The 13405-nt window shown below is 36.5% G+C and overlaps 1 protein-coding gene across 1 annotated transcript in view; it reads right to left on the bottom strand.

Moving 5' to 3' along the window:
* ZC3H7A (zinc finger CCCH-type containing 7A) overlaps positions 1 to 13405 on the bottom strand; it is a 27001-nt gene continuing 13596 nt past the window's right edge. The window contains exons 10-23 of the mRNA XM_005420423.2: positions 13234 to 13403; positions 12212 to 12276; positions 11288 to 11480; positions 9473 to 9634; positions 8656 to 8852; positions 8323 to 8420; positions 7140 to 7321; positions 6528 to 6604; positions 5853 to 5986; positions 5352 to 5457; positions 4776 to 4884; positions 3790 to 3923; positions 3297 to 3460; positions 1 to 2022 (exon numbers count right to left, since the gene is read on the bottom strand). Coding sequence (XP_005420480.1) covers positions 1833 to 2022; positions 3297 to 3460; positions 3790 to 3923; positions 4776 to 4884; positions 5352 to 5457; positions 5853 to 5986; positions 6528 to 6604; positions 7140 to 7321; positions 8323 to 8420; positions 8656 to 8852; positions 9473 to 9634; positions 11288 to 11480; positions 12212 to 12276; positions 13234 to 13403 — 1981 coding nt within the window. The 3' untranslated portion in view covers positions 1 to 1832. The remainder of the gene's footprint in view (positions 2023 to 3296; positions 3461 to 3789; positions 3924 to 4775; positions 4885 to 5351; positions 5458 to 5852; positions 5987 to 6527; positions 6605 to 7139; positions 7322 to 8322; positions 8421 to 8655; positions 8853 to 9472; positions 9635 to 11287; positions 11481 to 12211; positions 12277 to 13233; positions 13404 to 13405) is intronic.

Here is a 13405-nt window from a genome sequence, read left to right as displayed (position 1 = left end):
TTAGAGAACAAGGATTTCATGTTTAGTTTTGTCCAGAATTACTTCCGATGATTTACAGAGCACTTACATTAAACAATGAAAGCATAAAATTGAGAAAACAATTCAGAAAGGCACACGATACAATCAGGTTTTGTCACACAAATAACAGTGTCCACAGTACTCTGTCTCACACTCACTTTATTACAAACAATGTAAAAACAGCACTGCAGCAGGTGGCATTTCCAGCACCAAGCAAGTGTCCTACTCCAGTGTCCCGAACCCAGCCTGGGAGGAGCAGTCACTTCGCAAGAGCCCCAAACTAAGGCTGAAGCACACATGAGGTGTTGGTTTCAAATTTGTTGTGCTTTTGTGAAGTGAAAGGGACACAGCATCCATGTCATGTATGGGTTATCACTGAACTTTGGTTCAACACTTTTTACATAGCCAATGTATGCCCAATGACTACATTCGAACTACTGAGGTCATTGTTAAAGCTCTTCTAATTATGTAAGGTCAGCCAGGAACAGAGAAAAGAAGAAAAGTACCCGGGGAGGACGAGGGTGGGAGGTGGGGACGAAGAGGGAGGGAAGAAGAAACCTAGTTTTAGTTATTTTGAATGAATGGCTGAAAGAAACTTAGTTGGGGGAAAAACAAAAAGGAAAATAAGCAAACACAAAGAAAGCAGAATGCAGGATCTGCAGAGAAGCCAAAACACTAAAGAAGCTCCAGTGACTGGAAAGCCCAAAGGCTCAGCAGTCAGGAGTCACCTCAGCCTGGAACTTGTTTTCCATTTCCTGTGCTCTGCAGGAAAGGCAATGGGAAGCACCATCCACCGTGCAGCTGAGGCAGTGGTTCATGTGTTCACGTCCATGTCCAAGGCTGAAAACGTGTCCCAGCACCACGTAGCTCCAAAACTGCTTGCCTATATCACAACTTACTGGCCATTTCTGTTACTTCAGCAATGCCATGAGCTAATGACAATACAGAACTGCAAACGAGCCACTAGCGACAAAAATACCAACTCAGTGAATGCTTAGCTACAGGTGCTCAAGCTTTTGCTAACTGGCAAATCATTGTTTTTACAAAATCTCAATCCTGAGAGGCTACATGCAGAAAACAGCTTAGTGTAAAGTTCTCTTTATTACAGGCAACATTAGTCCATACAATAATACACAATACTGACATACAAGTGTAATCTTTCAAAATCATCATTTAAACAGCAAAGACCAAGAAACAGAATTTTAACTACTTCATTTTCAAAAATTAATACTTTTTTCCTCTCAAGATCCTTTTTCAGTAAATTATATTGAAACATACAAATAGAGAAAAAATACCCATTCAACGTATATTGTAGTTAAATGGTTATTTTGTTTAAAATCTTTAATAAGAAAATCATTTTTAGCAACCTACATATAGATAAGTAGCAAACTTTGTTTTAAACAAATCCTCTCCATTAAAAGATCTGAAGAATTTTCATCCATCATTTTCTTAGCCCACTAACACTCTCTTTTGCAATACCTTGATACCTTAAAGTTTTCAACTGAAGGTCTGAGACTAGGGGGCTTCCTAGATATTATAACCACTCTTCCCCCCTTCTATTTCCTAACTTTCTGTCCAACAGGAGGTGAGTAAGCACATAATACTTCAGATTTTTTTTAATCACCACTCTGTTTCATGAGAGCATAGACAGGTCTGCTCCATCCCCCTAAATCTACCATACTTTGCTGTTCAGGAGGAACAATGTATGCCAATAAAAGCAGAAAACCTGCAGCTTTTCTGTCACATGCTTTTGATTATTGTCAAATTTTCTGGTTTATGCTTCCAGCTGATAACATGTATGTGTCATCTCAGTATTAGTTTAAATCTTTAAACAAAAAACTATATTTTCCAAAGTCATTATCACTGGGAGCAATCAAGTGGTCTTTTCTTGCTTTGCTGAGTTTCATTCTTAAAACTTGTCTTCGCTCTTCCCACTCACGGAGTTCAGCATTTCCATGGGCAAATTTACAGTTGTTTCCTTCAGTGCAAGTACCAGCCATATATCTGTTAAGACAGATTTTGAACAGTGTTTTCATAGAATTACCATGATCACTACTGTGTCTATATTTTCTTCAGGTATGTTTTTCAAATAAACTGCATGGTAAGGACCAAAAAAAAAATTGGAAGAGTATATACTTTGAGAAGTTAATGACACTAACTCTGTTTAGCATTTGGTTGTATTTTTGTTTCCCAGCTGACAAATATACACAGAGGATAACAGATGGCTCTTTTCTTTCTGTTCTTCATGTTCCTACTTGGACTGAGACACTTAATGCTTGAAACCATCAAGTTCATCATGTTAATGAATACCTCGTCATTTAACTCACTAAGCTAAAGAACCACTATTGTTTACAAAATCCAACTAATTAATTACCCTTGTTAACTAAATTTGAGGTTAGAATACTCAGAACACCTTAACATGCCAGTTTGTATTCACTTTATGCTGCATATCCAAGGTCTGTTATGTTCAAAGCAAATACATTTAGAATGCTACTTAAAAATTTAGTAAAGGGACATGTAAGTTTCCATGCAAAGACGTCAAATGAAAACTAACTTGCTTTCTCTGCTATGCAGTTTCTCAAGATCTCCAAGACACTCAAAATCTTCAGCTGAAAATGGAGTAACAAAGGCATCTGCACCAGCAAACTGAACCTTAAACTCCAGAATGCTCGATTCCAAAGTTTTTTGCCTTCCAAAAGGATTCCAACAGTGGAAGGAATTTTCAACAGATTTACAAAAAAAAAAAAAAATCTAATGAAGTCAGGTAAAACAGGCTGCACTTAAGAATTAAAGGGAGCAGCAAAACATACAGCCAGGTCTGGGAAAAACCAACAGATCTTGGAAGTCCTCTTCCACCTATTCATAAATAATTTCTAGTAACAAATACTCAATTTTAACAAATTTGGTTTGATGCTAACAATATTTCTACTTGCCATAAAGCTCCAGTATCACTGTCCAGCTAGGCACTGTTCCTGGGCTCTAATTAATACGCAGATGCCTAAGGAAACTTGTAATAATACCAACAATATTCACTTCACACAGCTGCAATGAACTTGCTACCACTCATTAACATCACACAGGCAGTTAATTTGGTTCCAAAATTAGGCACCTTGTCACTCCCTGAGTTCTATCACGTTAAAATACTGTTAATTACTTAATTCCTTGTTGACAGATGTAGGCGAATGAAGAAATACTAGAAACTTTGTCAGAACTACTAACTGCCTTAATTGTTTAAAAGATCAACTGTCATTTTTCAGCATTTTTGCCATCTTACATACCTATCACAAATGCTAAAATATCCAGTTGGAAAGCGATATTGCCAGCAGTTCTGATCATCCTCAGTGTGGAAAACCTTCTCCTTATGCTTTTCAGAAGAAATGTGACCCTGCCATTGCTTCTCACTATTACAGTTCTTCCCACACATCCAACAGTGAAAATCCACCTGTTTTACAAGGAATTTGAAAACAAAACATTGCAAATTCAATGCTGTAAGGACAGAACTTCTCCTAATACATTTCTTTTTCTTTATGTTGACCAGCAGGATATTGTTTACCTAAACAGACACAATTACCTAAACAATCACCTAAAGTTTATGATCTCCACTGGCTTTAGAAGAACTGATGCACAGTGCCAGTTACATTTAGTGTAGTTATCTATGGTCTAAGGAAGCACCAAGAAAATAAGGGAAACAACCTGAATTACTGACTGGGAAAAAATAAGCCCAACGAACCCCCACATACTTGGATTTGGATTATACCCATGATTACTTACTGTAACTTCAGCATAGTCAGTTGGCATATGAATTTGCTTCCCATTTTCTCTGTTTGCCTGAGCAGCTGTATCATCTCCTTTTTCTGGTTTTTGAGTTTTTAGCCATATGTCATACAACTGCTCCAAGTCTTGAACTAATGAGAGCAGAAGCTAAAATAAGTAATTAGCAATTAAGGCAAGAGTTTGAGAACACTAGATAAACGACTGAGTTCATGAGCATAATTCAGTCCCCACCTATTCTAAGAAGAAAAAGGGAAGGAAACAAATGTTGACAGTTACACAGTTCAGAGATGAAGAGCCAGGGGAAGAGGCATCTGTGGCTAACTTACCAAAAGCTCTCTGTGCCTCTTGAGGGGACAGCAAGAGATTACAGGTTTCTGAATGGGAACCCAAAGTACAGACAGCAACTCTGCTGCTGCATATCAATACTGAATTTCAAAGAACTAATCTCATGTGTGCTACAGCTTTTGGTAAATTTAGTTTGCTTTCTTGCAGACCATGATCTGATCATTTATGTCATTTATTACTTCTGATTTTTGATGCTTTCTCCCCAGTAACACTGATGGGATAGTAAAGTCAGCCACAAAAAGTGAATGGCAATTCCCAGTAAATACACTGGGGGGACTGTTCTGCAAATAGTTTCCCCCATATGTAATTCCATGAATCCATGTGTGTGCACATGGCAATGCAAACACCAACTAATATTGCTGCAAGGATCAATATTTCTAAGACACCTAAAAAAAAACCAACACAGACTACTTTATTGTTAGAAAACCCATCAAGCAGTGAATACACAATACAGCTATTTTTATTTAATACTATTTTTGAATGCCTGGTCTGGGTTTATTTAAATTCAAAGACAAGGGCACCTGCAAGGTTTACTACAAGAGATAATGAAAGAAATTAGATTAAAAAGTAATTGAAGTACAAGAATGTAAAGAAGAACAGTTGGATTTACAACATGCTAGATTTAGTCTTCTACTTACTGCTGTTCTCCTTCATATAGGTCCACATCTCTCTCTCCTCAGGACTGTGAGCAAATGAGCAGTTTCCATCATACTGGCATTTCTTGCCTGAAGCAATATGATTGCACAACTGGAACATGAATTTAAAGAAATTCTTAAGAATATAAAGTAGAATGGATGCTAGTAGAATTTTAAATTTTTTTTTCAGTCTTGGATAGTGTTTCCCCTCCCAGTCAAACATTTATATAATGTGAAAAATAAAATGTTTATTTTACAAAAAAACTCATTTATAGTTAGAAAAAGAGAACTGCTGGAAGAAAGTACTATGAGTCCTTTTTGCCTCCTACCACACTAGCAGACCCCAGATATGTACAAATAATTTCAGAAATATTTTCTTCCACTGACAAGTAAGGACTTCAGTAGTAACATGAGATCAGTGCTTTTCTAAGGCTGAACATTGCAGATACACTATGAACATTTTCCTACCAACTGCCATGGGAATTTCTACAGAACTGATGAAACCAGCCCAATTGCCAGCATTTTCCAGTGACTATTATCTATTTTCTTAACCAAAGCATTAATTTTAGGTTAACATACATCAAACTGCAGAGGCACTTGTTTCTTTGCAGGCAGAGGACGAATGGTCATCCACTTCTTCCGTTCATTAGACATCACCAGCACCACACGGCGATCCTTGCTCCATCTGGAAACCACAAGCATTCAATCAAAGAAAACACTATTAAAAAAAAACAACAAAAAAACCCAACACAATTTCTGCACAAAAGCAGAACCAAGAAAGTTCACAGTTTATTTTTAAAGCTTTCACCATATATTTAAGAATTAATGAAGTTCTACAGAAACTTGACCAAAACTCTAAATACAAAAAAAACCCTCCAAAACCAAAACACACTTTGGTAGCCATCAAAATGTTTTCTCAGTACCAATTATTAGCATACCACAAAGAGATAACTCTGTTCTACTTAGTATGTTTGGTTTTTTTTAATTCCTTGCATGACTCCTTCCTAAGAAGCAACAGCTTCCCAAAAGAGGTTTTAAATGGCTGACAAAACAGAATTTTCACTGTTTGATCTTACTTACGGGTGTCTTGCCTTTGCACTACAGTATTTTTTGTTTCTGTCTGGCTCACTAACTTGACCATTTCTCCAGCACTGTCCACAAACAAACTTCATCTTCAAATTAAGTGATCCATATTTCATTTGGTTCCCAAGAATCTTAAGAAAAAAAAAAAAAGGTGTTTTTTATCTACAAACAAATCCACACATAATTATTAATTACCCTCTATGGCAGAGATTTCAACACATGTTGGGAAGCAGATATTACACTGCATGTCTTGTAATAGCTCAGCTTGTCATTTCAATGTAGGTATTTCTAAACAAGTACATTTTTTTATTGAACTTATTTCTGATTTAGGCATATGTACCCTGAAGTTGTGATAATATGTACAAACTAAAGGCATACAAGCACTACATATTGAAAAGATAATTAATTGCCCTAGAGCAATGGACTTTGAACTAATGTTTACATTTTATGTTCCACCTAGGACAGAACAAGCAAACAAAAAAGGAGTTGTACAGCAACAGAGCAGGCATTTTGCTCTAAGTGAGCAAGCTGAAGAAAGCCTATACACTGAAAGAGATTATTTGGAAAATATTAAAAAAGTAATTTCTAAAATAAGCTACACTATATACACATTAAAAAAAGTATTATCACCACAGTCACGGTAAAATTAGTTGAATGAAAAAATGAAAATACCTGTGATCCATGTGCACTAGCTTCCATGTTTTGCCAATACTTCTTTGATTCTTGAACTATAGTATCATGTGAAATACCTGTAAAGGAAGGGAAACAGTCCTTGAGTACTTATGACTGTTGCAGCCTTACAAACAGGCTCAAACTGGAATGCTACTGAAGCCCCAAAGCTTTGATCCATTTTTCTTTTTGTGTATTGTGTAAGTTTTCCCTCACGTGTGAGTTACATGATATACATTTACATCATGGATATGATGTTATGTCCATACACACACACAAATACATAACACACTCTTAAGAACATTGTGAGGGCATCCAAACCAGAAATGTTGGCTGTATCATCCCAACAGAAAGCATCCAAGGTTTTTAAGTTACAGACTGCTCAAATAAGTTAAAGTGCATTTTCAGTATTTAAATGTAATGTACTAGAGCTCTAATGTCAATGTAATTATAAAACCTACACTGTATGTCCCTCTCCAAAATGCAAGCTGAGAGGCACCAGGTTGCTCCTGTTGCTTCCTGCACTGATCCCAAGCTGCTAATTCCTGAGGGAGTCAAGCAAAGGAAGGAGTGGCAATACAATGAAGAGTAAAATGAACATTTTACCAAACATACCTGATTCCTTCTGCATTATCCAGACCTTAAGTTCTACCAGACTGTGAGCATAAAAGCATTTATCCTCTCGTAAGCAGCCATAGTGCACCTCATGTCTGCACAGGTCAAGCTGACACCGAACTTGGAAGGGGCGGATTTTGGAATACTTCACCATAGTCTCTCTCAAAATGTGGACAAGGCACCTGATTTGAAAACAGTCAGTTGTAGATATTCTTTAAAATAACCATCCTTCTCCACAGCTTGTTCAAATATCCACTAAACACTTTTTACTTGAAATCAGAAAGGAAAGTTCCCAGAAGGAGGTTACATCTAAGCATTGTTTCAAGGCTGAGTAAACACAATACACAGTACTCTTGGGAACCCAGAATCCCTCTTCTGCAAAGCATTACTGAATTCAATCCAGCTGGATCACTAGTTTCCAAAAAGGAAAGCAGATCATGCCCACTTTCAAGTATATATCCTGATCTAATTACTAACCCACGTACTATAAAGGAATATTTATAGAGCACCATTTAAGGAAGAGGTGATGCAGAACAGTAACAGCCTAGCTCTAGTAGCAGCAGTGCTCCCTCAATACAGGGAACTGCAATACAAACTAAGCAATTCCAGTGCTCCCACTTACTTTTACATCATACAAAGACAAAAGTCTCTTAATCCTCCAAAACTCATTTTTTACTATTACAACAATACTAACTTTTTAAACTTCCCAAGAATAATTAAAGACACTCCTCAAACTTTTTTATCAACTGAGTTAATAAGGACTATGGTCCTTAGGACTATTTTGTACATTGTAATTAAGGTAAGCCTGAGTTAAAACTACAGCAAAATTAGCAAAACATATCAAAGAAAGAGCAACTTCGAAGTTCCTGTTTTAATTTAACATTACACATCTATTTAGAGCAATACAGCTCACCTGGTAGATAAGCTATAAACAACCTGACACCAAATCCCAAAGATTCAAAGATGAGGGTAGACACCACTAATTTTTAATGACTGATAAAGAAATAGCTCACTTTAACTTGGTTACATTTGTCAAACTTTGCTCTTTAAGTCTGTCTTGCCTATACTGCCAAAGCATAACAGTCAGCAGAGAAGCTGACCAACAGGTAAGAAATGAAAGTCAGTATTAAAAACTGCCCTTGCTTTTAAATTGCAACTTATAAAGATGGTATTTCAAACATACTTGTTATCTTCAAAGTCATGCATAGCAGGGTGAGAACAAGAAGATGAGTTATCTTTGTTCCTTTTGCTTATTATTCTGGGCTTGTGATCAAAACATTTCTGGAACAGAAAAACAAGTAATTTTACAGTATATATTTTAGACAATTAAAAATATACCTTACCCTAAAGATTTTAACAGATACTTCTATTAGTCTCTAATCTAAAGGCAGCCATATAATTACTGAAATCTGTTTCAAAAGTTACAAAACAGTCATGCACGAACCAAAGCATTTCATTCCACATATTTAAATTATCTATTACCATTTTTATTGTGTTACGAGAAATAAAGCAGCACCTCACAAAGAAACATAAATAATCCGTGGTATTCTTGAAGAAGTTGGGCCACAGTCAGGTTGATCTTCCCAGGCCCTCCAAAAAGAGCTTCTCTGCTGAAGGCTCCCTTGCGCTCCAGCGTCCACACATCGATCTCCTCCTGGCAGTAGGCAAAGGTGCAGTGCCCTGGGTACCTGCACTCCTCCTCAGCAGCCACATCTCAAAGGACAGCATCAAACAGAGCATTGCTTTTACAGCTTTTCTTGCAAATTCATCTTAAAACTTCCACTATATCAGTATCAAATACTTTTAATAAAGAAGTTACAGAGATCTGTTGTAAATTTGTCATTTAAATCTAACAGAACTAAAACATTATGCTGAATGACTTGGTGAAAATGTAAAACTCCTCAAAACAGTTAATGCACACCTCTATCAACCATCCTGCACTAATCTAGGGCAACAATGCCAAGAACCCAGAATACCCTCTGCTCAAATGAAGCTGCTCATTAACCCACAGGTCATCTTGCTTACATCCACACTGCAAAAGTCTAACAAAAATGCTTCTTTTTTGCTGTGTTTAACACTAATCATCCAACACTCAAAAGCAAAATTATTCCTGATGGAGAACAGTACAGAAGTACACTACCTGTTCTCTAAATAATCATATTAGTGGTCAAGATATGGCTCTCCTTACAGCTTCTGAAATTATAAACAATCCAGAACTTCCTTCTCCACCTCCCATAAGCATAAATAAAAATTCCTTCTATACTTCACTATGGAAAAGCTAAATTGTATTACTTTGAGCATAGGCATTACCAGGTTCCCTCTGTAACACCTACCTTTACATATATGATATGGTCCCACATACTGTGTCTTTGTTGGTCTTGGACGTATTTTTTTCCATGATTTATCTTCAGAGTTTTTTATTCTGCCAATTAAAATATCCTTCTTACATTTATGTTCTAAATTAGGATGGTAAGCATAATCCAATAATTTAGGACCTGAAACAATCACAGAAAATTGCTTGTATTGGCATAAATTGCATCAAACATGAACACGTCCATACACACACTGGCACAGAAGCCCAAAAGCAAAGTACACAAACACTTTGTATTGAATTCCTACTTGCATCAGCAGCTCTGAAGAATCAAAAGTCATTAACCACCACGTTGAGCAAAATAGAAAAAAAAGCCCAAATACTTACAAAAGGCAGTCTCAGCAAGAAAAAAGCCACAAGTTATTTTATATTTAGGGAGGGATGCTGTGTTACAGCCTTAAGGTTTCTTGGGGTCAGCAAATGCAGCATTTTTTCAAATTACAAAGTATCCATTCCAGTATCACTAGTTTAAAACTTAAATTGCTTATGTATAGTAAGTGAATGCAGGTGAATTCCAGCGATCAGTAAATGGCTCTCTTAACATTCAACATTTATTTTATTAGGAGAGGTACTATGCTCAGGGACAAAACACACTCAGTAGGAAGTTCACATGTGCCAGAAAGATAAATGCCAATCCTAGAACTTTGTGATTTTGGAAACAAAAATACACCTAGCTTCAAACTCTCTCTTTAGGATGGTACTAAAAGAAGACTTCAGGAAGAGCATCTGAAGATGAGCAAGGCTCAGTGAATTTTTGCTATTCGTGAGATTGAAAAACAAGAGCATGACCCAGTTTTCTCTGGACAAGAAGATGATGGAACAGTGTAATTTCAAAAGGCAGTAAAAGCAGGAGACACTTCAAGGCTTTGATAGAGATGGAAAGAAACAGAGGAAGCAGATGCATTGACACAAAAAGTAAAGCTAGGAACATGCTAAGTATTCTCACCAATATGCTATAGCTCCAGCTTTAGCAGAACATGTTCTATGGTTTTTCAAATGTCACTTTGTGGATTTTTCTAGTAAAAATAATTTTAAACAAGTATAGAAGTTCTTAAGGGTACAATAGTCATCCCCTAAAGGTCTCAATACAATTTTTATTAGTATATTGATATCAATGATACCTGTAACTTCAAACACAATGCTTATTTTTAAGATTAGTTTTAATACAAGCTATTGCCTTTAAAATATGGCTCTGTTTAACAGCAACAGCTCAGGCCTAAATGATTAGTTATATTAATGACCAATACTGGTTAAGCTCCTTGAAGTCAATACAGTGGAGTTAATTATTACTAAGGTTTGGAAGCCTCATGATTATGATTTAGAATTAGTTTGAAAGAACAATAAAACAGATGGGATGTGAAGGTTACCAGGTACTTTGAACTGCAGTTCAATTCCCCATGGCCAATCAGACAGAGTATTGCAAGTTTTATTTAGTCTTGAGCAAAGGTGTCATTCTTCACAGTACCCTGGGGTTTGGGAGGAAAGGGGATACAGAATGTGAATGACCTTACACACAGGGAAAGCGTGGGGTGATTTGTGCTGCGTTTAGAAATCAAGAAATCTATTAGGACAAGAAATAAAGACAAGAGGAAAGAAGATAAAACAGTGGTTGAAATATTTCACCAATCATAAGATCGTGCTACATCTGCAAAGAACAAGTCAGGATTAACATGGTTTAGAAGCCAACAGTGTTAAATTAGGAACATGAATATTTTAAATGTATGCTTTTAAATTAAAAGAAAAAAAATCAACCCCATCAAGTCCAATAGCTCCTTACCTTTTTTGACAAAGCATAACTGGCAGGCCTGTCTTAGCTCATGTGTGCCTTCCAGTGGGTTCCTTCCCGCCAGTGCCGGAGATACAGGTATATTAGCAGTTGTACTGCTAAAAACATTGGAAAAGTCATTTCTAGTTTGGCCTGCAATTCCCATGTAATTTTCAGATCCAAACAAACTACTAGGACCATTTATCTGTTGAAAGAAAGTGTATTTTACTTGATATATAGAATGTATTTTTCTACAATTAAAATTTAACCTACTGAAATTTTTCTTCATAGCCATAATACAAACTTCAAAGACAAATCTGAGAAAGGACATGGAGATTTTACACAGGCCACATACACAGCACAAACTAAGCATAAAACAAGAGCCAGCCAGGTACAGGCAGACAAGTAGCCTTTGTGAGGCTAATTATTATTAATTATTACTAATTATTACTCCCTCCTGGCTCCTGAGGATGCAATCCTTCATCCCACCCTACCCCACGCAATCAGTGCCAGCAGCGTGACTGAAAATGCACAGCACGACTGCAGAACAGACAGCAGCCAGATCCTCAGACACACAGGGGCATCTGCTCTGCTCCCGTACTAGGACAGCTCTTCAGGATGCCTAGTGCTTGGTACTCAGATCAGAAGGGATTTTATATTAGTTATTTTACAATTCAACAGTATTTTACAGCAAGTTCCTCAAAACAGAATAATGGTTGTGACATCAGTCAGAATTTGCATACATAAAACAACCTCCGTAAATTTTTTTCTTTTGTTACCATTCCTGTAAGTACCCACAGCCAGAACCCACTTTTAATGGTAGAAGTGCTATTTTTCTAAAAATAGAAACTTCAGCTGTAAAAATGCAGATCTGTGTAAAGCCTCCAAGGTGATAACATCTGAACTGGTGTGAACAAAAACATGAAAAATACGTACAAACAATGGGGAATTATTGCTGTTAAGTGTTGGTGTTCCATCTCTAGAAGCTGAACTTGAGATGTCTGAAGGAATAAAAAGATATTTTAATTAAATGAGTTCCCAAGAACATCCCATGCAAAAAATAATTTATCATTCCTGAGAAATATCAGAGGTTTGGCTTTTCTGATAAACACCAACAGTTTTTTTGTTTGCTACAGTAAGTTGTTTTGGTTTTTTTTTTTTAATTATGTAAAAGCCCCTTGTAAACATCTCAGCTGAAAAGTTATTAGGCAATCATCTTCAAAATATACACCTGGTTACCACCAGCAGTACTGGCAGATACTGAAGGCAGATTCACAGGCAGATACTGAAGCAACATGAAAATACTTGTTCAGTACAAAAAGGGCAGCAAGATAAACACTATCTGACTATGAAAAAATGAGGAGATGAAAGAGGGGTAAGAGGATTCTTCAACTTTTTATTTTATTTTGTAAATCTGGCTCTGTTCCGAAGACAGCACAGTCCTGTAACGCTGATAATTAAAGACAAAACTCTGTTTTATCTTTTGTAGTTTGTTACTTGTATCTTCTTATTTCACATACCTGATTTCACTACACAATTATAGTCTGTACTTTTTCAGAGTACACAGTTACATTACCCTTCTAGAATTCTTGTTTATTGCCAAATCATGACAAATGGTTTAAGCTGTAAGAGCAACATTGTTAAAAAAAAAAAAGTTTGAGGGAATAGTATTTCTTCTATAAACTTATTCACTTGAAACAAATAAATTTAGATAATGGATACAGAAAAACTACACAGAGGGAGCTTGGAGCATGCTTATGCAGACCCCAAGGAAAAAAATATTTTATTTATGAATTCTTATATATAACTAACACTCAAAAACTATTAGCACAGCTCAAATGTTATGTGTTAAATATAACTAATAGCTGTGAAAACTAATTTGTTAAAAAGGAAAACCACTTGGCTCATGCAGAACTCTCATCATCATTAAAGGTTACATATTAAGACTCATTTCTTACCTCTTTTTGGGTCACTGATTGAAAAAGTGCTTAATGGTGAACAGAAGTTTTCCAGCGACGAAGCCAAAGGCTGTGAAAAGATTTCTGAAAGAGAAGCTGAAGGAACAAATCCTGCAGTAACTGGCAGTGTCCCCAGCAAAGAGGCAGAGAAAGGTACACTAGGAGCTACACT

The sequence above is a fragment of the Geospiza fortis genome, unplaced genomic scaffold, assembly GCF_000277835.1.
Source record: "Geospiza fortis unplaced genomic scaffold, GeoFor_1.0 scaffold237, whole genome shotgun sequence".
NCBI classification, from domain to species: Eukaryota; Metazoa; Chordata; class Aves; order Passeriformes; family Thraupidae; genus Geospiza; species Geospiza fortis.
This window is presented reverse-complemented; position numbering and strand designations above follow the sequence as displayed.